Source organism: Pangasianodon hypophthalmus, chromosome 20 (genome assembly GCF_027358585.1).
Source record: "Pangasianodon hypophthalmus isolate fPanHyp1 chromosome 20, fPanHyp1.pri, whole genome shotgun sequence".
NCBI classification, from domain to species: domain Eukaryota; kingdom Metazoa; phylum Chordata; class Actinopteri; order Siluriformes; family Pangasiidae; genus Pangasianodon; species Pangasianodon hypophthalmus.
Window position 1 is genome coordinate 4016567 of NC_069729.1, and position 27121 is coordinate 4043687.

Sequence of the window (27121 nt, forward strand, 5' to 3'; positions counted from 1 at the left end):
GGCCCGCAGCGTGCCGTTCCACATCTCCTCCCCTGTCGCTATGGTAACAGCACCGAAGTGCACTTGAAAAGGAGTCAGGAGAGAACGCTGTGCTCAGTGAGATTTTGGTCAGAACTTTGGCCTCGGCACACACACGGTGTGGAATAAAACCTCCTGATCGTCCACTCCATCTGTCCTATTTGCTTTGACAGCTGGATAACAAGTATCCCTAAATAAGAGCACTTATACAGGATCTGCTCTATCATTAATTAGTTTTTTAAAATTTATTCAAGTGATTGTCTTTAGGAGATGACAAAAATTTATGTGTTACCATTTGAGTAAATGCTTGGTGTCACAACAAAATAATAATAATAAAAAAAAACAACAATGAAGAATCAGATTTCACTTTTTCTTAAATGGTTAAAAATCCATTTATATGACAAACAGTGTCCAATCATGTTGAATAACTGATAAAACGGTATAAAAATTATTTTTTATACAAATTAGATTTGTATAATTTCCACAAAACAAGAAAATAATATTGTAAAACCACACCTGATTCTGTACTTAGCCTTGCATAGCACCAGAAATTGAATTGCATGATTAAACTCCTGCAAATAGTTAGCAGTGGTTAGCAATTTAGTGGTTGTTGCTTTTCTCACTAAATTATTTGTTGAAATGTTACAAAAATCTTACACTGATTAGATATTTATATGATTTTAAGATTTTTTTAAAAGTTAGCATGGCACAAAATAGAGGTTAGCATAACTAGCACCTCTCTAGTGATCTGTTTACGCCAGAAATTAGCATGATGTAACGTTAGATAGTTAGCAATTGTTAGCAGTTTAATGTTCGCTGCTTTTCTTGCAACATTAGACTATTTGTTGAATTTTTTCTATCATAATCACTTGGCTATATATTCGATTTTCCTGATTTTGTTATGTGAGATTTTTTTTCTTTGCATCTAAACACACTACAAATTAGAGGTTAGCATAACTAGCATACTTGCTAGTTACGATACCCTTTCTGGTGATCTGTTTAGACTAGGAATTACCCTGGTGTGAATTTAGAAATTGTTAGTGGTTTGACTTTGTTTCATGACTCATTGACTCACTGTTTTAAAGTGAATCCAAAATCACTTCATTATTAAAATGCCTGAAACTTTTGTAAACAGGAGAAGTTAGCATAAAAGGACATAACTAGCGTTATGGCACATTTACACATTTCCTGCTAGTTAGTCAGTTGCTCAGCCTCTTATCTTAATAACAGTCATGAGTTCTGATTACCAGATGTATATGAAGGTGAAAATGTTTTCTTTCTGGGTTAGAGAACAGTGTAGAGTTGAATTGTGGAGGTGTTATCCAGCTCGCAGTATGGAATCAAATGAGAAAATAAATGTGGACACAATGTGAAAACGGTGTGGAGGCACACCAGTCAATAACTGCCCAGGGTGCTCAGCTCAACCTTCAGTGTGGAGGTGGAAAACTGAACACAAGTCTCCTGCTGGAGAGAACGCTCTACTAAGTAAGATGTAGCTATGTTAAAAGTTTAGGTATCTTAAAAAGCAAGGAAAAGGTTTACACACAGTAGAGGTGTGGCAATATACTGGTATACTCTCACAAGGAAATGCAGAATAGTTGCAGACAGTTACAATTAAAAAATGTTATTTACACACATTTACATATTGCTGAATACATCATTTTGATTGTTTGGATGGTGTTGACTAATTTTACAGTTTACAAATATAAATATATTTGTACACAAACACACATAATATCGTTTCTATAGTAACAACTTACATCCAGGGCAGACGCTCTATATAAATATGATATGACATGGTGAAATTTTTGTTTTACGAGGGGATGGTTATTTACCATTTTTGGAAGGAGTCTCCAGTGTCAAAAGTAAAGTTGCAACTACGTTATCCACCACAGGGAAGTCTTCTGGGCTTTGCGAGTTTCTTGGTATCATGACAAGCTTTTATTTTTGTCAAAATTAGAATTTTCCTTCCACAGACAGAAGAAAGAGGCTGGTGAGGGAACGACTGTTTATAACTGCTATAATGTAAGTGATAACAGGAACTAACTTGTTTCACAGCATTAAATAACTATAAATGGATAAAAAGTATGATGTCTTTATTTAATAATTTCGTAAAAATGACAGCACTGGCAAATTGCTGTTATAGGAAAACACGCAACTTTGGAATAGGAGCAGTAGCTTGTAACAGTTGCACTGGGTCGCATCACACCACACCATTGTTGATTATTTTATATGAAGTGTTTTATTCCTTACTTAATTAAAGAAATAAGTAGTTTCCTTAAATAAATAATATAATGCTAGCATTTGGACATAAAAACATAGAAACAGACACTGTTAAAAAAAAAAAAACTAGTGATTTTGGGTTGTATGTGATACTACCATGAATTTATTCATCATACTATTCCACCCTAACTCTATTTTTTTTAAATTGTAATACTCTATAATAATAGTAAACATGTTCATTTCTATAAGAAGACTATCTGACTCGGGCTCTGTACACAATCTTTATTAGCATTACTCAAAATGCACATGCAGTACCATTCACACCATGGGATTAATTACAAAAAATGAATACAGACAAACAAACTTTAAAAAGATACACATTCGAACAAGCAAGCATATGTGAATTGTATAATAAATAATAAATTTCTTTTCTTTTTTTAAATGCCATGCTTTGCAATTATCTTATTAGCAGGCTTGTTTTTTTAACCACAGAAATCTAGTTAATTTATTTCTTTTTTTTTTCAATGGCTTTTTTCATTAAATAATATCCATTTAGGAAAGAGAACAGTTCATGTGATGTACAAAAATCAGGAAAAAGAGAAAAGAGAGTATGAAATAGAGATCAACAGCAAGAAACGTGCACTAGACTTGATGGAACGTGTATTGTACACATGCGAACAGACAACATTGGCTTTAAAACAGTTTTGACACACAGTTATATCCCATCTCATGTCTCTATATCTCAGCCAACTGCTACAGCTGAGAAAATGTCAATCAAACTCAGTGATCACATCAAAACAAGGTTCAATTCAAGCTCTTTAAAGACTTAAAACCAGGAAGAAATTGCTAATAATATATTTTTTCTTAAATTATAACAACTATATATATGTAATTTACATGTTATTTTAAACTTAATATGAATTTTTCTGCTTTCTGTTACATTTGTTGGCTTTATTTTATTAATAACTTGAGTCGCACATCATGCATCAAGCCAACACAATACAGAAAACTTTAAAGAGTACAGAAATATACACTGGGGTTTTTTCCCCCTATAAAACTATTAGAGAGAAAAGAGCACAAACCACAAAACACCAGCATTATATTATGGGGTCAAAAATGTGGATAATAAATCTAGAACCCTTTGGTTGTCCCTCTGGAGGAACTCTTAAAGGTTCAGTGTAGAACCCTATAACTTCATGTTTCCCAATCAGAGATGGTTCCCAGTAGAACCCTTGAGGAAGCTAAGAACCCTTAACTATCTAACATTTTTGGTTTCCTAAGGAACATTTCCATCCTTGATATTATTTTAACCATTTCTGTTAAACTGAGTAATTTTTTTTCATCATTTTCCACCACAGAGATTCTTCGACATAATGGTAACATTCATGGTGGAAAAAAGGTTTAGTTCTTCGTATCACCAACAAAAATGGTTGAAGATCCATCAGTCACAATTTTCCTAAGGAAACCAAAGGTTCTTTTACAGCAACGTTCCAAAGAACCATTTCCAGCCCCTTTATTTTTGCGTATGTGAAACTCTTGTTGTTGATGTTCGTTCAGCTGCTCCCATTACGGGTCACCACAGCGGATGGTTGGGCCTCATATTTGATTTGGCACTGTTTTTATGGGCCCAGCACTGGGAATGCACTGTCTTGTGCGACCCCAGTGGCTGGGGTGGGCTCCCTCGCCGGGAAAAAGGTTCTTCAAGGATGCTTTGAGTAGTTAAGGGTTTTATTTGGAGCCCTTTCTGATAGCAAAAATACTCTATGCAAGGGTTCTACATAGAACCATTACAGGTTCTGAAGAAACCTTAAGGGAAACTTTTCCCAAGTGTGTACCTTCAGACTTCACTTATACCTTCAGATGAATAAAAAAAAAACCCACCCCTTTTGTGATTCATTTAAAAAAAAAAAACTGGCATAACTTCTGATTCTGAACTTCTGATTTTTTTAAGTAAATACATCATTTGTGATTAGCTCGTGTGTGATTGGAAGATAAAATGGTGTGCGGTCAGTAGGACATGGGCCCACTTGAGGTGTAACTCCCCACCTGGCTGTAGTCTGATTGGCCGAAGCCTCCGGTTCCTCCGAAGCTTGCTCCTGATTGGTCGAAGGTGCCCTGGTTGCAGTTTTGCTGGTTGTAGGGTTGCTGGTTGAAGGCGGTGGTGTGTTTTTCAGGAGCAGGTGTCGGGTATCGTGCAGCTCCACCCTTGTGCCAGCCAGTCTCTTTGAACACAAACCAGATGTTTCCGGCCCAGAGGACAAAGTTCAGATAACCGAACACCTAGAAATCAGAGTGAAACACACAACACATGGACAAATGAGATTCATTATTCAACTGAAATTTTGTGAAAATGTGAAAGTTCCAGACTTTCATTTTTTTACTCTCATAACTCTGATATTTTATTAAATACAGACAAGGAGAAAGTGTCATGTGAAAGCAGGAATGCTCTCTACCATTCAGATTGATCATTTGAACATAGACACATAAGTGAATGTGTCTATAACACTTTTGGACCTTATTACACTGTGTATAAGATAAAGTGCATTTCATTATTCTGTAATATGTTTGTTGCAATTATTATATACCGCATTTTGACAATTTATATGATGCTTGTGCTTAACGACCCTGTGTTTTTACAAAAAAATCTCAATTTATTCACGAGGTTGCAATAAAAATAAATAAGTAAAAAACATAGATTTGGAATGTAAATTTTGGTGATTAAAACTCTCAGTTACTGGTAATTGAGGGCTATTACACAAGAGCTATTATAAAGGATATTAACAGTACATATCCCAACAACACAGCTTTAATTTCAACAATAATTTAGTCATTTAAAATTCAAATTAACTTTGTCTTTGACTGTCCAAAAAAGTATATGCAGAAACTTGTACGTACACTACAGACCAAAGGCGTAGAAGCAAACCAGCGAATATTAAAATGTAAAATATTTTAGAGTTAAGTTAATATGTTTATCACTATCTACTTTAAACAAAAAAACGAAAAAAAAAAATATATCACTGGGTCGCAGTGATGTACTTGAGATGTCACATACTGTCCTCTTTGATCAATATTTTTATTATTATGAACCTGACAATTGTAAAAAACGGTGCATGGTTCCACACTTAAACACCTCAGTCTTATAATCTAACAATGAATTATTTTAATTAATTATTTAAAGAAATATAAATATAAGAAATATAAAAATTTACAACTTCAGGAGTGTTTGCATGAATGGATCAGGTATATATTGCTAGTGTTGCAAAAGATTTTTCAATTTATTGCAACCTTAATAATAATAAACTGTGGTACAGTGGGGTCCAAAAGTCTAAGATGATTTTTTTTTTCACTTAAAATTGGAAATAAACAGAAAGTTTTAGAATTTTAAACTATTTAAAACAAAGAAATTAAATGTTCAATATCTTCAATATTTAATCATTCAAGATTCTGCACTACTTCTAGGTCCCTATTTAAATGTAATCAAATGTCTGATATTGAACATGTTAACTGCTTCGTACAAAAGGTCAGATTTTCCTCATGTCTCTTCTACTGAAGCATGTGTTCTGACGACATTCTGATGGATTTGATCTTGTGGAGTCCATGCCAGCTCGAGTGCACACCGTCCTTAAAGCAAAACGGGGATGTACCGAACTCTGAAATTCATGTAAATACTTCTACTTTTCACTCAAGCTGTCATCATTAATATCATTTGTAATGAAAACTGTTGTATTAAATTTAAATGTAGTGCATTTTCACTTGTGCTCTCAGACTTTAGGACCCCGCTGTATTGACTAGCTAAGTCAGCGATATTCCTTACCCGTACCATATTTTTGACTTTATTCTACTTAAAATTATTAACAGAGAAACTGCGTCTCCATCTCACAGATCTAAGAGTAAATGAAGTGATACCACAGAGGTGTTGAGGCCGGACCAGACTGGCCCGTACACCGAGCCACACTTGTTGGTCTGCACTTTACACGCAGACATGAGCAGAAGCACTTCATCAGGGTCCGTCGCCACCTTCACGTCTGACAGAGCTTTGGCCCAGGCAGACGAACCCACCAGCCACATGAAGGAGAAGACCACCGTCACTATGAAGTCCTGTACAAACACAGCTGGATTTAAGTGAACTTTATTACACTAACTCACTTTAAGACATTTCTTTACATTGCCTTTATTTCTTGCATTAGGTGCTGCTAAATTCTCCTACATTCTCTTATATGTTCGATTTCACTTGCATACGTGTGTAATGAGAATACACTGTAATTCAACTGAAGGTACAAGCAGTCTGCAAAGCCGAGTCCGATTATTCCACTTCACTACAGGAGATCTTTGTACAAATTGAAACCTAGATGTAAATGAGATTTCCTCAGTGTGCAATCACACATCTTGTTCATTTCACCGCTAGGTCTCCTAGGAGATTATTGTTCAAGTACACACATACATCACGCTAATGAGGAACGAGTTTTAAGCCAGTGGCAGGTTAAATAACGAACCAGTTAGCTGTTCATGTTGTGTCAAATTAGAATATTAGAATGTTTTATCATTTGTAATAATAATAATAATAATAATAACAATAATTCCAGCTAATGCTGAAATCTAGCTCTCTTGATTTTAATGCATTTAAATGTAAGAGGTAATATTATGAAACTGGAAAACAGGGTTGATAAAGGTTGAATTCTCAATTCTGATTGGTCAGAAAGTATTGTTTAATTTCCTCTAACAGCAGCTCTGACAGCAATAATACGTTATTGTGTCTATGGTAACAACTCATTCACAAGGACCTGTATGGCTGACGTGCCACATAATCTAAGATTAATAATAATAATGATTATAATTATAATAGTGAAGATTTATATAAATAAAGGACATGGTTATTTAACATTTATGGAAGGAGTCTCCAGTGTCAGTGCTTTGGTTGTCAGGACAGAGGAGTTTGCACTTTGTTTTTTTTTTGTAACATGTAACAAGTTACACTTTTTTTGTCTATCTTATCTTATCTTAAAGAGTGAGAAAAAAGAGATGCTGGTGAGGGAATGAGTGTTTATAGCTGCTATAACTACTTTGTTTCATAACTCTAAATGCATAAAAAGTACTAGGTGTTATTCTTTAAATAAGTTTAAAAAAATGTAATCTTGATCAAATCACAGTTGTAAAAGAGGAATTAAACACTTCAGGATGTTACTACAGGATGGTAAGAGTAATTCTGCTTCATGTCAGGCTCCATGACATTGCCCTGTTGTTGATTATTTTCCTACAGCAGCATAACCCTATGTGTTTTATTACTTACATGACACAAATATTGAACAGGTGCACTGATGTAAAGAGTTTTTTTGCGCTTACGATAAAAGGGCCGCGGTTGTTCTCTCTGTACTTGTTCTGGTAGAAGATGTAAACCACGGTGGCGAACAGCGAGTAGAGGAAGGCAAAGACGGCGATAGTGACGAAGAACTCGGCAGATGAAGAGAAGTCTCCGTCCAGGTGGAGCTGCTCCTGCTGCCTGCCTTCACACGTGGGCACCGTGAAGGTCACCTGATTCAGCCTGTGAGAGAGAGAGAGAGAGAGAGAGAGGTTCCCCAGGCTGCCACACATATACCTGAGGAATCTGTGTTTCAAACACTTAAAAAACCTCCAGATATCCTCCACTTCCACATCGAGTCTCTCAGACACTCTGAGATCGCTCCATGACCACAGCATTCCTCCCACACTTCACCTTAAACCACTTCTTACAATACACACACTTTACTCCAGTCTAGACTACTCTATCCTGTTAGATTAAATTAATCCCTTTTCTATTCTACTGTTATTCTATTTATTATTATTTCATTAAATTCTATTCTTCTTTATTCTAGTTTAGTCTATTAAATGCATATTTTCATTTCTATTCTAAGTATCACTTTTTCTATTCTTTTCTACACTGTTCTATTCAATCAATCCCTTTTCTATTCTATTGTTATTCTATTTATTATTATTATTATTATTATTATTATTATTATTATTACTGTATTTCATTCTATTCTCATTTATTCTAGTTTAGTCTATTAAAGTCTATGCAGTCTATTAGTCTATATTTTCTGTTCTATTCTGTTATTACCTATCATTAAATTAATCCCTTTATTCTGTTCTGTTTTATTCTAGTCTATTGCTATTCTACTCAATTTTATTTTATTCTGTTATTCTATTATATGAATTCATTTCTCTATTTTCCGTTGTTATTCTATTCAATTCTATTCAGTTATATTACATTCTGTTATATTAGATGAATCAATTCTATTGCATGAATCACTTTTCTATTCTATGGTTATTCTGTTGTTATTCTATTCTAACAACAATCCGTGCTTTGTGTTTGGAGGAGGAGGAGGACGTTGGGATAGAAGGTCGGCGTAGCTGCAGGACTGGAGGAAGATGTCATGCTCATTTGCGATGTTTCTGCTGTGCCATGTTTCCTGTGAATTACATAAGCCTGCTTGTTTTCTAAAGAGCTCTGTAGTTTTTGATACACAAGCCTTTTTCTCCTCCCTTTTTTATCATTTCTTATGCACTCTTTTTTCAGCGCCGCTTGTCTAGCGCTGTTTCATTTCGTTCTGAATTTAGATATAGCCGAGGCAACGCCTCTGTCCACTTTCAGGTCATTAAAACAGCTTCTGGATCCTTTTTTTGTTGTAATATGAGACCCTGAAGTATCTGTTACGACTCTGCCTGATGTCATACACTTCTAAAGGGAGTCATGGTGATACAATTTCATGGCACCACGTGCATGAACAAATAAACTTGTGATAAAATTGCTGTGTTTAGTACTTTACCTGTCAGATATGTGCCTATGTGAGAACACTGAACTGCCCCGCACATGCCACGTTCAGTCTATCCCACATGCGGCTAGAGCAGACAAATCAATAAACCCCTCAGCTAATCGGAGAAGAAATCGAATAAACAAGAATTCAGGAACGATTGGTGATAGTGTCTGGTACAAGTGATCAGCCTGTACCTGAGGGAAACTGGCAGGTGTGATAAGAGAGGAAGCAGCACAACACCAGCGTCATTCCTCTGTACTGGAGTTCAGTCATATTTCTCTGAAGGACAGGATTTCAGTGTAATATTAATGTCCCTTTCTCACAATGGAATCTAATTCGGAGTGTGATACAGTACATCCAAAGAGTGGCAGCTTTAGCGCTTATTAAAGCAAAGAGAGATCTGAGAGGAACTTCAAAGACGTACTGTATGTCAGCCTCAGAAATTTGATCTGGGACTGTGTTTGACTGTGTGTGCATATTTGACTTCAAGGCCTCAGAGATGTTTGAAAAAAAGTTTCATTATAAGAAAATCCCTTTAAAGAACGGGTTTCCTTTTCTCAGTTGCAAAACAAGACAAAACTTAAAGTGCTTTATTTCATTTTATTTTACTTTTCTTTTACTAGGCAGTACTTTAATCTAATCTTGTCCTAGTTTCTTTTCTTTTCTTTCCCTCTTTCTCTTCTTTATCTTAACATAAATTTTAAATGGAGTTGGCCATATATCTCATATATTTCTGCTCCACTTTTGTTTGAGAGCCAGGAGCCTAAAAATTTCTCTCTGATCCTAAAGTGTCTTTTTAAAACCACAATGAAAGTTTACATCTATATTATTTAATTTTTTTTGCTTGTATTATATATGGCTGGCGTTTTATTAAACAGCTCAGAAGCATTGATCTTACAACACTATTTTTTTTATATAATTTTGAAGCCTTTTCCTGTTTCTAAAACCTCCTATGAACTCTTATTTCAAAATGCACTACACATACATTTATAACATGTTAATTAGCATCTATCATCTCTTATATGAGTGTAATTGCTCATAAATAATTATAGTTAAGTAGTTATGGTTACATGTATAACAATTTATAAAGCATGAGTAGACTTTATAATGTCAGGATACTTAACATGTTATAAACTGTTCATAAGAACAATGACAATAATGTTTTAACACACAAAACTACAATAATCACTGTTGAATCTTGAATTCTGATTGGTCAGAGGGTGTAGATTCAATTTTCTAGTTATTGTTTCCATAGTAACAGCTTATTCATGGGGACTTGTACGGCAGACACTCCACATAAATGGATTACAAAATGTGTGTGTTCATATGGTGAGTGTTTCTGTAAGAAGAGGTTTATTTAGTATTTATGGAAGGAGTCTCCAGTATCAGCACTTTGTTTACGGTCAGAGTAAAAGCTGTCACTTCAAGTTATCAAACATGAGAGGACAGACGAGTGTACGCTTTCTGGTGTCTACTTTTTTAATTTTATTAATGTCAAGAGAGCGATAGAGAGAGTCTGGTGAGGTTATGAATGTTTATAGCTGCTATAGGGTAGGTGATAACAGGAACTAACCTTTCTTAACGTTTATCAACATTAAACGTAACTATAAATGGATTAAAAATATGTGTCATTCTTTAAATACTTTAAAAAAGTTAGTGTTTACAAATTGCTGGTATAACAGGAATAAAACACTTCAGGATGTGCTATTATTGGAAAATAATCAACTTCGGGGTGGTAACAGTAACTCTGCTTTATGTCGGGCCACAACATGCCATAATGTTGTTGATTATTTTCCTGTATAAGGGTTTCACCTGCATTGTGAAGTCATATGTTCATGCCTTATACATTGTCGGATGTAATGCATGTAAGCACTTATAAGCATTTATGGAGGTTCATTTCAGTCATTCTTAGGTACTGGGTATACTGTTTAACACTTTATAAACACATTAGAATGCATTATGAATACAGGATTCATGCTTTCTGTGAATGAAACTGCATGAAAATGAAAGAGATTAGAAAATATAATGTTACACAAATCCCCCATGATAAGATTGGTGAGAAATGACGATTTCTCACCACTAAGCATCCACTCATCCTCAGTCTTCAGCCTGTGATAAATGATTTTGACATAAGCGAGGGCGTTCGTCACGCACCTCTGGAAACTGCTGGTAAATTGAAGTAGAAAGGTGAAGTTTAACCTATCAGAGAAGAAATGATTTAGCAGGTGCCATGGAGATGTTTTTAGTTCTAACTTTTCCAAATGTCGTTAGACTTTGGGCCATAACGCTGAATCACCTCGACTCAATTAATTAGCACAGCTGTTTAATGCTGGAATATCAGCAGTGACTAAAGAGTGACAGCACACACACACACACACACACAAACACAGTTTTAGCTCCATTGGGATGACACACGGGTATTATACAGCGCAGTATGTGAAGAAAGCATAAACGTGGAAGTAGAAAATAGATAAAAAAATAGATAAAAAAGAGATTTCATTAAAGCCAGCTCAGTATTAAGGGGATAATTCAGCGAAGAATAAAATGCACACAATTTGAAGACATGTTTGCTGTCTGATATTTGCTAATAGTACTCATGCTAATAAAGCTATGAAGTAATAGAAGTCTAGCTAAAAAAAAACTATTCCATGAATGCATCTCCAAATCTTCACATACTTGCTTAAAAATGACATCATTAAGCAATGTAATCTAAATACTAAATAAAAGAATAGCATATTTAGATTTTTTTATATACCCAACCACAACATTCAAACTTTGGTAGGCTGGGTTATGAGTAAAAATGCTCCAGCGCCAAGATAAAGAAACAAACATTGGACATTTGGGTTAAAGAGGAAACTATTCCTTTAAATAAGTTTCCATTCCTCTGCTGAAGTTATACAGGGTCTGTGTGTGATGTGTGTGGTGTGTGTGTGGTGTGTGTGTTGGAACAGCCTTTACCTGAACGGGTAGGTGAATTTAATGGTGATGCTGAGATTGCTGTCCGTCTTGTTGACGCAGTCCACACTAACCCGCAGCTGTCCACTGTAGCCTCCACATGTTGCGAAAGCAAAGATGGCAAAAAGCTGCAAACGACATCATAAAACATCCCGTTTTCATTCTTTATATTCTGTAAATGAAATTTTGAATAGTTTTAATAATGACTGAAAAATGAGCGAAGTCATTCAATGACCTTTTCACAAAAAAAAAAAAAAAATTATATTCCTTTTTATAAATATATATATATATATATTGGTCATTGAATGATTTCGGTCATTTATTTATAATTATATAAAGTTAGACCAAAGAAAAGTGCTTCAACTTTTATTGCATTTTTTTTTTAAATCAAGATTAACATGTATAAACATTTTAATTGTAAACAACCCCACGTGTCAGAGATAGAGTATGTTCACCCGGTTAAACAGGGTTATCCACGTGGCCTACATTCAAATACTGGAACCTGAATGATGTGAAGCAAAGATACTAGCATATTGAATTTGATTATTTTCCAATAACAGTATTTCCTGAAGTGCTTTATTCCCCTTATACCACATCTTGTTCACAGACAAATGGAAACAAATCTTTTTACAGAGAAAGAGTGAAATGTTACATCCTCCATCCTAAAGACTTTTCCATGACAGAAAACAAAGCGCTGACGCTGGAGACTTTTTACAAAAACGTTAAATAAACATTTCACCCTATCAGTGATTATATGTTGTCTTTATTAAATACCAACACACTTTTAATCAATTTATTAGATATTAATAAATTGAAATCATATTTAGATAAATATATGGAGTGTCCACCATGCAAGTCTCTGAATTATCCGTTACTATAGAAACAATAATACATTATAATGCTATGCATGAAATTGCCAAAACCTTGTTAGTATCTGCTTAGTTCCAGACAACAGCTGCATGTCGCTCATAAATCTACACAGATGGATAGTTCTATAGAGTGTTACTCATTCAGCTAATTTGACATATCATTCTGTTGATCATCCAGTTTTTTCAGATGAGATTACTCATCCAGTGATATTCAGGTCTCATTTGGAATCCAGACTGTTCAGTGTTGTTGAATATCCACCTGTTTCTATGTTTAATAGGGGTGTAACAATACACTCCGTTCATGATTCGATTCAATTCACGATACTGGCTTCATGATTCGATTTCATTCTCCGAAGATATTTTGAACAACGTTTAAATGAAGAAAAAAATCATGACTGAAAAGACTTTTTTAATTTTTGAATCATAAACAATGTGCATTTTTGACTGTAATAAAAAATGTAAATCAAAAATTGCTATGAACAGAGGTTTAATATTGTAAACATAAAGTACTACAGGTTCAACATTTCTTAAAAACAAATAAATAAATTTATAAATTCTCCCAAAAATTTGATTGAATACACAAAGTCTCTGACCTGGGGAAAATGATGTGTAGCAGAGTCTGAGTCTAATTATTTTTCCAGAAATAGAGCTCCAAAGTTGGCTAAAATGCCCGAAGTCCAAAGCCTCTTTCTCAGGCACTGTAGATCGCAGTGACTCAGGGCTGGTGTTGTTTGAAAGGTACTGAAGAGCACTTTTTAAATGTTATAATGTGGTGTCAGATGTTGCAATCCAGAGCTATCCCAAGCTTATGAAATCCTGTTTTCTCTCTACTTGTTTGCTCTAAATCTAAATCTGTATTTCTGTAAAACTCTTTGTCTAATGTTAAACGTATTTATTATTAGCCAAGGGAACCTGATCCTGGATCAGTCTTTCTATCGTCATCATTCAATTCTCTGTGGCAGAATGAAAAGATACTTCATTTCAATTAAGCTATCGGACTCCTGTAAACGACTGACTAATGCACCTGTAATCTCCATTTCTCAAGCTGTTTGCTAATCAATATGAGGCACATAAAGCAGACAGGGATTATATCTCTGAAAAGATTTCACCTTGTGTCAATAGCTTGCCTGTAACTAGGCTGATTCTTGTTGGCGCTCACTTTCTCTGTCTTCTGTTCTGCTTCTTTTATTTAGCCAGTGCCTGGGAGAGAAGATCTGCTTTAATAAGTGCAGAAGACATGCTCACTCTGAGGTAAAATGACTGGCCTGAAACACTTTACCAAGAGAACGGTCTCCCTCAGAGAGCTAATACTTTTCCCAGGTATGTCTCATATCCAGCTGGCAGTTATGCAATGAGGTAGTGAAAAACTAGAGACGTGTGAATATTGGCTACATTTTACAGGCTCTTATTCATTCATTCAAGTGTTTATTAGGTGTTTCAAATGAAACTCTGCCTCAGCTGAAAGCTAATGAAAGAAATTCACATTTGTCTTGTGTGCATGTGCATGTGTGTGTGTGTGTGTGTGTCATATGACTGTCTACGAATCAAATATGCATGCGAGACTGTTGTCGTGACAACAATAGAACCTGATCCGCATGAAAAATGCATACAAATTTGAACAAACAATGAAAATCTGACTGGATTTCATTCAATTTCACACAAATCCAGTTATATCTGAGAAGACAGTGTACGAACATTAAACGCTTATTTAATCTTATCCTGGGTAAATTTTCACATCAACTGAATTGTTACAATTTTGTAAGACCATGCTGGGTCGAACCTGAGCTCAAAAAAAGTTTGTATTTTATGCAATTTCATAGAAATTAAGTCATACAATTGTATGAATGCTAAATCCACCCCAATGTTAACCATTACATTATAAGTTATAAATTTGCAAGCTTCGCTTTGCATTTTGTATCGAGTTCACGAAAAATTGATACAAATTCAAACAAACAAAAAACAAGGATGATGTGGTTGGATTTTGTTCAGTTTTGTATGAATGATTACAACTACAAATCTTTACACTTCACATAGACAGTATTCTCTCATAGAAAAACTTTACAAGCAATTAATAGGAACACATGTAGCCCTGCTCATTCATGCACTTATTCAATCAGCCAATCATTTTCACTTTTACGAACCTCAATCTGCCCAGTTTTGGTGTGTCTGTACCCACTGTAGCCTCAGATTCCTGTTCTTGGCTGACAGGAGTGGAACTTCTGCTGTTGTAGCTCATCTGCCTCTACGTTTGACGTGTTGAGATGCTTTTCTGCTCACCATGAATGTAAAGAGTGGTTATTGGAGTTACAATAGCCTTCCTGTCAGCTCAAATAAGTCTGGTGTTCTCGTCTGTTCGCCTCTCTCATCAACAAGGTGAGTCCTCATGCAGAACCACTGCTGAATGGATGTTTTCTGTAATTCGCACCAATCTGTGTATGCTATAGAGACTCTATAGCAGTTTCTGAAATACTCAACCCAACAATCAGGCCACAGTCACTGAGATCACACTTTCTCCCCATTCCGATGGTAAACACGTGAACATTAACTGAAACTCTCGACCTGTAACTGCATGATTTTAATCACTGCATTGCTGCCACGTGATTGGCTGATTGGATAATTGCATGAATGAGTAGGTGTACAGGTGTTCCTAATAAAATAGATTGAGTACAATTACTACCTGGGAAAAAAAAAACCTTTGAGAACATCAGACTTGGAGAAAAAAAAAAAACAATGTCTAATTTTTAAGGTTAAATCTGAATCAGCCAGCATGGCTTGACACTTTTTTTTTTTTTTTTAATACAAATTACTAGCTACATACAATTCAACTCATGTTTAAATGAGTAAAAGTTCTTACACCTTTGAGTTTTATTTAAGTTTTCATTATAAAGTAACAGTATGTACAGTATGTGAGGTTCACACTCACTAAATAGTGGCCTTGTGACATGAGTAACATCTGGATTTGGTTTAAAGCAAAGTAAATGTGGATTACTCCTGAAATCCAAGTATGCGGATTAATGTGGATTACTCCTGAAATCTCACAACTTTACAAGTTATTTTAGATATTTAAAAATCAAACTAGATAAATTGTAAAGTTTTTTTTTATCCACTGCTTTCGTATTTGCCCTAATCCCTTTTTTTAATCAAGAGTAACATAAAGAACACTGCAGTTCAAATGAAGTGCAACACATAGTCTAGTATCAGATACACAAGCTCCTTCTGCACTAAACTCGAAACGATCCTAATTGATAGATGATTGTATGAGAATCCCAAAAGAGTACTCCGAGGCACTTCATGGCTGGTGTAGATCTCTGATTTCAGTTGTGATGTATTTTCTACCATTTGCCAGTGCTGTAAAAGGCTTTAATTATTAATGAGGAATGAATCCGCTGTGCTAAGGTCCACAGAAATGTCTAATTCTTTCTACTGTACAGATGTGAGATCAAATTAAAAGAACGCAGAACTGAAAAAACACAGTTCCAAAGATATTTGCATATTTTCATATAATATCAACATACAAATAGTTACAAAATGGATTAAATAACTGAATGTCAATATTTATTCACTCTGACATCATACATTTTTCCACTAATTATACTCAAACTGCAAAATACGACACCTTGTTACTATTCATTGTCATAAAAAAAAGGGAATGAAATCCATATCAGCTTAAAGTACAGAAAATGATAATGTGCCACTTACCGGAGCGAATATGACCATACACATTTAAACAAACAACAGATTTCCTGCTGCACACAACAAGTCGCTCGCTGTAGTCCGATTCATTTAGAGGTAACGGGATGCGGTTTAGAGTCTGACCACTAAGAATCCTGTCTCTCCCCACTCCACTGTGCTCTCTCACTGTCTATCCCTCGCTCTGTGTGTGTGTGTGTGTGTGTGTGTAGATGAAGCAGTGCAGAGAGAGAGAGAGAGAGAGAGAGAGAGAGAGAGAGAGAGAGAAACTAGCAGTATCTCACTCCTCTTCACTGAACAGGTGAAACACACACACAGAAGAAACCTCTACAGTAGGGCAGACACCCAAATATGCAACATGATCCATTCCAGTTCCTCTCTCTCTCTCTCTCCCACACACACACACACACACACACACACACTTACTGGGAGACCCCCACCTAGACAACACACGTCTGATCCCACATGCCTTATCTTGCCTTATTTCTGAACCTCTGCATAACACAATCAACTCAAAGTACACAAAGTATGCATCCTCAGTAAGTAATTTTAAAAAGCACAATTTAAAAACAATTTTCTCTAGCTTTCTATTTCTCACACTATTTTTTTATTCATTCATTCATTCATTTTCCCTGCTTTTCCCCAAGTTATAGTTCCCTGTATATAGTTTATAATTACCTTATCAATTTTTAGAATAATTTCTTTTTAGAATTATTACATTTTTCTGTTTTCATTTTTTTTCACCTTACACTGTTTTTATTTTATTTATTTATTTTATTTGTGAAGCACTTTGAGCTGCATTTTAATGTAGGAAAGGTGCTATATAAATACTACCACTACTACTACTAATAATAATGTGTTATAATATCATTTTATTTATAAGTTTCTTAGTAAATGAACGATAAATGAACCCCTTGTTATCTAAACTAGGATGTGAATTTGTTTGTAAATGAACAAGTAACCTGATCCATTCATTATACAGTAAAAATTTCTTAATTAGGATCTTACATGCAGTTCACACTCAAAAAGCAAGACAAACTGAGGCTTCTTCTTCTTCATATTATTATTATTATTATTATTGTTATTATTATTATTATCATTATTATTAGACCACTCTCAAGTCTTGCTGTTGAGCAGTTGAGCAGTGAAATAAAATAATATTGGAATACAGATGATGATGATGATGATGATTAATCATTAGCACTGAACACTGCAGACTCCAACAAGCTGAGCCGTTTGTCCTAATGCTGTGATGCTATCAAATATAAGCCCTGTGTGTGTATTGTATTGTACAACTGTGTTACCAGCCCTGCCTCCAAGTATCATCAGTTACTGTTGGTTAAACAAGTACCAAAAAAATCACCAAGCAGTAAAGAACGGTATTTTGTGCATTGGAAAAAGTCTCTTGGAAGTGCGTGGTAAGTTCTGAGGTTTTTTTTCTTATATATTATTGTCCTATTAAGGCTGTTCCATTGAATCACAGCCATGATCCAAATCATACATCAGACAACAAGTGGACAGTGTGAACAAATCCATAACATATCCATAATCAAAAGCACACAGAGAATAAAGGGAAAAAAAAAACAGAAGCAGGAATCGATATATTAGCACTGCAATAGAGACACATGCAAGACTTGCAAATGCGGTTATGCAACAGAGACTATAAATACAGACAGGTTGGGTCGGCGTTACAACTAGGCACTGGTACACCACACAATGAGTGGGAGGAACGAGGGCGAAGCCGGAGCAGGAGAGTTCCAGACAGGACCAGAGAGAGCATGACACTGAGAAACTATTTACAGGGAATTTTGCAATAATAAAAATATATGCCTTATTGTAAATGCACATAAAAAAGAACTATCTGCGTACAACAAAACCATGATTATTACGCCTTAAGGTTGTCTTACGCATAATAATTAATAATTAATGAATGAATGATAACTTTATTGTCCATTTCTGGAAAATTGACCTTGGCTTGTAATGTAATGTAGTGCAGTGTAATGTAGTGCAGTGTAATGTAATGTAGTGCAGTATAGTGTAGTACAGTGCAGTGTAATGTAGCGTAGTGTAGTGCAGTATAGTGTAGTACAGTGTAGTGTAGCGTAATGTAATGTAGTGCAGTATAGTGTAGTACAGTACAGTGTAATGTAGCGTAGTGTAGTGTAGTCTAGTGTAGTACAGTGTAGTGTAGCGTAATATAATGTAGTGCAGTATAGTGTAGTACAGTACAGTGTAATGTAATGTAGTGTAGTGTAGTGTAGTGCAGTGCAGAGTAGTGTAGTGTAATGTAGTGTAGTGCAGTGCAGTGTAGTGTAGTGTAGTGCAGTATAGTGTAGTACAGTGTAGTGTAGCGTAATGTAACGTAGTGCAGTATAGTGTAGTACAGTACAGTGCAGTGTAATGTAGTGTAGTGTAGTGCAGTGCAGAGTAGTGTAGTGTAATGTAGTGTAGTGCAGTGCAGTGTAGTGTAGTGCAGTATAGTGTAGTACAGTGTAGTGTAGCGTAATGTAACGTAGTGCAGTATAGTGTAGTACAGTACAGTGCAGTGTAATGTAGTGTATTGTAGTGCAGTGCAGAGTAGTGTAGTGTAATGTAGTGTAGTGTAGTGCAGTATAGTGTAGTACAGTGTAGTGTAGCGTAATGTAACGTAGTGCAGTATAGTGTAGTACAGTACAGTGCAGTGTAATGTAGTGTATTGTAGTGCAGTGCAGTGTAATGTAGTGTAGTGTAGTGTAGTGTAGTGCAGTATAGTGTAGTACAGTGTAGTGTAGCGTAATGTAACGTAGTGCAGTATAGTGTAGTACAGTACAGTGCAGTGTAATGTAGTGTATTGTAGTGCAGTGCAGTGTAATGTAGTGTAGTGTAGTGTAGTGTAGTACAGTGTAGTGTAGCGTAATGTAACGTAGTGCAGTATAGTGTAGTACAGTACAGTGCAGTGTAATGTAGTGTAGTGTAGTGCAGTATAGTGTAGTACAGTGTAGTGTAGCGTAATGTAACGTAGTGCAGTATAGTGTAGTACAGTACAGTGCAGTGTAATGTAGTGTATTGTAGTGCAGTGCAGTGTAATGTAGTGTAGTGTAGTGTAGTGTAGTACAGTGTAGTGTAGCGTAATGTAACGTAGTGCAGTATAGTGTAGTACAGTACAGTGCAGTGTAATGTAGTGTAGTGTAGTGCAGTATAGTGTAGTACAGTGTAGTGTAGCGTAATGTAACGTAGTGCAGTATAGTGTAGTACAGTACAGTGCAGTGTAATGTAGTGTAGTGTAATGTAGTGTAGTGTAGTGTAGTGCAGTATAGTGTAGTACAGTGTAGTGTAGCGTAATGTAACGTAGTGCAGTATAGTGTAGTACAGTACAGTGCAGTGTAATGTAGTGTAGTGTAGTGCAGTATAGTGTAGTACAGTGTAGTGTAGCGTAATGTAACGTAGTGCAGTATAGTGTAGTACAGTACAGTGCAGTGTAATGTAGTGTAGTGTAGTGCAGTGCAGAGTAGTGTAGTGTAATGTAGTGTAGTGTAGTGCAGTGCAGAATAGTGTAGTACGGTGCAGTGTAGTGTAATGTAATGCAGTGCAGTATAATGTAGTACAGTGCAGTGCAGAGTAGTGTAGTGTAATGTAATGCAGTGCAGTATAATGTAGTACAGTGTAATGTAGTGTAGTGTAGTGCAGTGCAGAGTAGTGTAGTGTAATGTAATGCAGTGCAGTATAATGTAGTACAGTGTAATGTAGTGTAGTGTAGTGCAGTGCAGAGTAGTGTAGTGTAATGTAGTGTAGTGTAGTGCAGTACAGAGTAGTGTAGTACGGTGCAGTGTAGTGTAATGTAATGCAGTGCAGTATAATGTAGTACAGTGCAGTGCAGAGTAGTGTAGTGTAATGTAATGCAGTGCAGTATAATGTAGTGCAGTGCAGTGTCAGATGTCCTCAGTGTGAAAAGATGGATCTCAACATCATATAGCCGCTGTTGGAAAAAGGTCAAATATGCAGAAGATGCTGGAAAAGCAAAGAATGTGCAGGACCTGGAGGATTTTTCTGAAGTACAGTGGACAATTTTACTGCTCAGGACAAATAAGGGAGTCATGAACAACTATCACAAAACATTAAAACAGTCATTGATCATCCAGGTAACAACACACAGTATTAAGAACCAAGCATATGTAAACTTTTGAACTGGTTCCTTTGTGTAAATTCATTTATTATTATGTCTTATGGACTATATGTAAACATCTGTTATGTGAAATAGCTTATTCAGGGCAGAACTAAATAAAAAACAAAATGCAATTTTTATGATCCCTTGTATTTTTTTAATTATTAACATTTTGCAGATTCTACAAGACGTATGTAAACTTATGACCCCAACTGCGTGTTAATGCCCTGATTTGATTATATTAAGAAACAAATAGAGAAAGTACAATGCATTTACTGGCTACATCTATTTATAAGTAAACACATCCAATGATTAATGATGATGATTACCTCAACTAATTGCGATTATGTAATAATTGTGACAGATCTAATCCCAAGTGTCCCAAATACAATATTATGAAATGGACTGAGGGGACGTTCCATTAAAAAAGTAATGAACTGAAGTTCTGATTAGATCTTATTAACGTAGCAAGTTATCTTAAGCACTAAATGATTTATTTCTCCTGTTATTGTCATCAACTACAGTAATTAGGAAGTCCCACTTGCCATTAGAGTCTGCGCATATCGTTAATGTGCTAAACTGTGAATTGCACTACTTGAAGTAAATTGACTTCCCAGTCACAGATCAGGGGCAAATCTCAATCGAGACAGAGGTAATGAACTATAACAGATGGATGAAGTGGAAGTTTCTAGAGTTGGTGAGCAGAAAAAGTGTTCTGGTGAATCAAACAGTCACTCCAGCATATAAATGTATGTAAAGTAATGATTTTGTAGATAGTTAACATCTATTTACTGTTTTGCTTAAGAGATATAACAATAATTTCTGTTCACATATTGTCAGACGTCATTTTGTGGCTAACTACAGCCAATGGAGCTAGTTTGTTTGTTTGCTTGTTACAATATAGCTAGCTTCAGCTAACTTCGGCCAAAATTACTGAGTGTACCTTTAACAGAGTTAGGGATACGCAGATCTCACTGGATCTTTTTCATCATTTTTTGATATTCCACTGAGATGGAGCAGGTGGTCATGTGATTTCAAGGGAATATATAACGTTATGCTTAGCTAGATAGATATTTTTTGCAGATGTGCAGCAAGTTTCTACTACTTAATAATTATCAATTCCTCTGTTTTTTTTCTTCAAAGATCACAGCACAGTTTTATTGCTTTCTTTTTTCTCAAAAGTCAGAACATAGGTCAACTTGGCACAAAGCTAAATTAAACACTGCCAGAAGCTGTAACATGAGGTCGAACAAGGCAGGAAGCAAGTGTGGAAGCTTGATGTGTGTTTTATTAGAGAAAATCCAATAATCATAATCTAACAAGGATAATCCATAATCAACAATGACAAAACCAGGAAACAGGGAATACAGAATAAAAGGATCTGACTTAACAGGACAAATGCATGATAAGCAAGAGACAAAGAAACAGCATGGTAAACATCAAACTGGTGATCACAATAGGTAACAAACCAATGACAAGAAAGGGGCGGAGACAGGAGCAAAACCAAAACAAAGGCACATGACAAAACATAAACAAAAGCACAAGCAGAATGTGAACCACTTCTGCACGTGCAAAGATGGGGAATTTTTGCGACAGAAGTGATTTTTTTCTTTTTCTTTCAAGACAACTGCCATTTTTTTAAAAATTCTGTCTCAATGCTGCTTAAAAAATTTAAACTACTCCGGGCCCCAAGCCCCCACACCCCAATTATCTTATCTTATTGCAATGTGTAACAACAATTTTATAGACATTATCATTATTAATAAGCATAATAATTATTGCATATTCAAAAAAGAGGCAATAATTAAAGCGGATTTATATGATTACAACATAAATTTCGATTGATTTGTCACAGAAAGCTGTTGCAAGGCTTCAGAAAGCTTGAATATATATACACAAGAGATGACTGGACTAGTTTGATTGGCATTTTAATGGTGCTTTTCTGTCTTTTTTGAAGCTCAGAGCTCTATTACCATTATGCTCGATTGCATGAAAAACATACATTCTTGGAAATATTGTGTTCCATCTTCCAAGGATGAACATCGGGATGAGTAAATGATGATGAATTTTTAATTTATGTTTATTATAACAAACAATACACCTCAGATTTATTCTGACAGCTTCATACAGGCTAGCTTCAGAATCATAACACAAAATAGGGAACATACAGTAAATCACCTTTTTTTTTTTTTTTTTTTTTGGAAAAACAAGGTGACAAGCTGCCTTCCCCCTCTTGCTCTCTCCTCTTTTTTCCTGTTTTTCTTTCCTCTTTTGGTATCCCAATTTTGGCTGCGCCATCTCTTGCCATCTACCTGATGCGTGTAAGGAGTCACAACTGTGAAGTGCTGCGTTTTGGAATAAACCGTGAATGTCTTAAGGACACATACGCGCACACACACACACACACACACACACACTCGGCGCAGTCTGAGGGTGGTCATTATAGTGTGCTTCTTAATAGCTTACTTGTGCAAAGAGGTCATTTAAACACCAAAATCATATGGGAAAGTATGGGGTTCTGCTGGGCCCCCTGTCTGACCAGAGCCCTTAGAATCGGCTCAACCTTCCCCCCTCTTATGGCACCCCTGTGTGTAATACAAAGCTTATTAATACAAGCATTTCCTTCTTGTTGCTGGTCAGAAAGTAGACCCTCACACTTTTAGTCATCAGGAACATGCACTGGCTGTAACACTGCCCACCAGCCACCCGGGAAGAGCAACCGTACTGATGCAATGTTAGGAAAGCAAATCCGACATCCGACAGTGGGTTCTTCACGCTGGAATATTCAGGACAGGTGTGTGTGCATGGATGCGAGTTAGTAAGATTGAGAAAGAAAAGTGAGAAGAAGACCGAAACAGAATAACAGGTGGACGGTGTGTGGGAGGTAGAGTCAAGGAGAGCGCCGTTACAGCTGCCCATGTGTGTGTAGCATCTGCTGGGCCGATAATGAGCAGTCATCACTTTCTATCATGTCAGCATGGCCAGGTTTCACCGCGAACGGTAGCGGTGAGTCTGGAAATTCTCTGCAGTCTCGAGGGCTTTAGCGGCTAGGCTAATTCATACATGCCACGAGCAATCACCTGGCACCAAAACAGCAAAGTGTACAGGGCTCAACCCAAAGCAGTAAAAAGTCCTTTAACGCCAACTATTTTCAGGGAACGTGACTTTTTCCTTCAAGATTAATCAACTGTCTTTTAATATGAGAAATCCAAGACTCATAGTAAGAGAGGTCCAAGCAGGGGTCAGAGGTAAACACAGGCATATCTATATTCATACTTCAAACACAGAGACACACAGAGAAGATGAGGACATGTCAATCAAGGCTTGGAAATATAAAATATATATATAAGTGTGATCATGATGTGTGATGTTTTTGCTGTGTGTGTGTGAGATGTTTTTTTTTTCAGCCAGGCAGATAAAACTCCACACTCATGCAGCGGAGTTTACAGATTGACCATGAAAACGAAGTAAACAGTACCATCTGGTGGTACAAACATGAAAAAACTCGAGTTCATTTGGAAGTTCATTCATGTTGGCAGCCAAAACACTTCTAATGAAGGTTTCCTGCAAGATTCCCAATGGAAATGATAAAATTCCTCATGGATTTACATGGGTCTGATTTCTATCAGGCTCCTATTGGATATTTATGGATTAGTCATGTGAAACCTACACCAGTATGCTTGCTCATTCACACAATTCTCCAATCAGTCAATCACGTGGCAGCAGTGCCATGCATAAAATCATGCATAAAATCACAGATCATGAGCTTCAGTTAATGTTCATATCAAGCAGCAATGCGATCTCAGTCACTTTGACTGTGGCATGGTTGTTTGAGTATTTCAGAAACCTGGGATTTTCAGACACGACAGTCTCTAAAGTTTACATAGAATGGTGCAAAAAAAAAAAAAAACCCTCCAGTGAGTGGTAGTTCTGCAGGTGGAAACGTCTTGTTGATGAGAGAGGTCAGAAGAGAATGGAGAGACTGGTTTGAGCTGTCAGCTGTCAGGAAGGCTATGTTAACTCAAATAACCACTCTTTACAACCGTGGTGAGCAGAAAAGCATCTCACAACAGATGAAATCTTGAGGTGGATGAGCTACAACAGCAGAAGATCACATCAGGTAACACTATTGTCAGCCAGGAACAGGAATCTGAGGCTACAGTGGGGACAGGCTCAGCAAAACAGACCAGGTGATGTTTTTTTTTTTTTAATTTTCTGACTTTATAATATAAATCCAGGTTTTAATAGCTGTTTCTTGGAAATTACATGGCATTCTAATACATAATTTATACAAATTTTATGAGAATTTATTGGAATCCCAAAGACATTCTTGGCTTTATGTGTATTCCATGGCAGGTTAAGAGGGAGTACCAGGAAATCCCTTAGGAATTTTCCATAATAACCTGAGGATCTATTTCTACTTCATCAATCAGCATGTTATCTTCCATAGAAGACTGCATAGACTCATACACACATGCACATAACCATATATTCAATCACATGACAGTACCCATTCATTCATTCTGTAACCAGAGCCGTTCCCCACCAGCAGAGGTCACAGTCACACGAGTATTAGCACAAATCCCAACAACTACTTTCTGCTTTCTTTACTGACATACAAACATTTTTCTGTAACATTTAATTTTGTACTGAATCAATAATGTAGAAGTCATAAAATAAAACTCTATAACAGAGTTTAGAAAGTGCAATCCTAATAATACCACAAATCCCAACAACTACTTTCTGCACACCTCCTGGTTTTTAAGTATTTAAGCAGTTCAAGTGCAATAGATGAGCCGAAGTAATTACTATGCAAATGTACTGGCAGTTATTTGTTAACCTCTACATTAAACCACGCCCATTTTTAGGTCAGTGAGGTATGGCTGTGGGTGTCCTAAAAATCATGCGGTAAAGTGAGTATGCCGAGTTAACGCCGCTCCTGAGTCTGTCTTCTTTCACAACACCTGAATCCCTTCCCTGAATCCCTGCTCATCAAATATATTACATCAAGTTTCTAGTTTCGATGCCATACTCAGGTATTTTGTAAATTCTGAGCTCTTTGTTGTATCTCACATTTTTCTGTAATATATATATATATATATATATATATATATATATATATATGTACAGTACTGTGCTTAGGCACATACAAAGAAATGCTATAGAGCAAAGATGTCTTCAAAAATAATGAAATTAAATGTTTCTACATTAAAAAATACTATAAAGAACAGTAGACAGTAATAAATGAAACAAAGTCAATATTTGGTGTGACGATCCTTCGCTTTAAAAAAAATAGTAGTCTCAGGTACAATGTGTGCAGTTTTATAAGGAAATGAGCTGTAAGTTCAGGTTCGAACCGGGGACCCTGGAGGTGTGAGAGGGCACTGCTATCTGCTACACCAGTACATTACAGTAATGAAAAAAAATGAAAAGCTGACACCTAAGCAAAAGCGATACGATTTACTAAATACACATCTTGTTGTAGCCTATTTATGCAAATTATGCAAAGCAAATAGCAAATTCAACATTTCCTCCACTTCTTTTTCTCCTTGAAGATGAGGAGTGGCTCAGCAGAATAAAGGCTTGATGAAGGGATAAACGATGAGGAGAAAAGTGACAGACTGGAGAATGAATACAGCTGCATGAGGGAGTCACAATGACGGTAACAACGTCCTAATTTGTTCCTTGTTAAGCTTGTGGCTCAGACCTGCTTATCTAAACTTGATTAATTAAAGAAAGAGCATTAAACTTAGTGTGTGTCTCTCTCTCTCTCTCTCTCTCTCACACACACACACACACACACACACACACACACACACAAACACACACACACACATATACACAGTGCAGTGCAGGGTGGGTGCAGTGGTGCTGTAACTTGTTTATCAGTCTCTCGCAGCTGTGCACTGATCTGCAGGGCATGGAGGAGGGTGCGTGTGCATGTGATGATGAGGAAGATGAAGAGCGGCTTTTGCGCTCACACTGCTGGAGCAAAACTACGCTGTCAGACTTCTCCAGCTCACTGTTCTCACACAAGGAACAAGTAAAGTTAAGGAGGGGCTTCTCTATCAGTTCTTCCACATTTTCAATGTGAGCGAAAAGGAAATACAGAAAATTCGAAGCAGAATCATTAACTATTTACTATAAAACACTTGTTTTGTTTGTGTGCTGTTATAAGTATATAATCAAGGATGGATGGTGTGATACAGCCCAACACAAACGGAGACACTGCTACCACCCTGAAGTTGAAGATTTTCCTATAACAGGATGTCCTGAAGTGTTTTATTCCCCTTATACAACAGCAATTTGCCAATGCTTACAATATTTCATTCATTAAAGAATGACATTTATCATTTATAGTTTTACTTAGTGTTGTGTTACATCCAAGAAACAAAGTTAATAAGTTAATCAGTCTTTAATGCCCTGAAGAAAGACAG

At 36.2% G+C, this 27121-nt stretch overlaps 1 protein-coding gene across 2 annotated transcripts in view; it reads right to left on the reverse strand.

The window, feature by feature from the left end:
• Window positions 1–2485: 2485 nt before the first annotated feature.
• Window positions 2486–27121, reverse strand: part of synpra (synaptoporin a) — a 29835-nt gene continuing 5199 nt past the window's right edge. The window contains exons 1-5 of one of the 2 annotated variants that reach the window (XM_026935555.3): window positions 16553–16864; window positions 11988–12112; window positions 7582–7780; window positions 6148–6339; window positions 2486–4521 (exon numbers count right to left, since the gene is read on the reverse strand). In XM_026935555.3, the coding sequence (XP_026791356.3) occupies window positions 4249–4521; window positions 6148–6339; window positions 7582–7780; window positions 11988–12112; window positions 16553–16576 (813 nt within the window). In that variant the 5' untranslated portion in view covers window positions 16577–16864 and the 3' untranslated portion in view covers window positions 2486–4248. Of the gene's footprint in view, window positions 4522–6147; window positions 6340–7581; window positions 7781–11987; window positions 12113–16552; window positions 16865–27121 lie in introns of those variants that run through there. The other variant, XM_026935553.3, reaches the window with a different exon arrangement.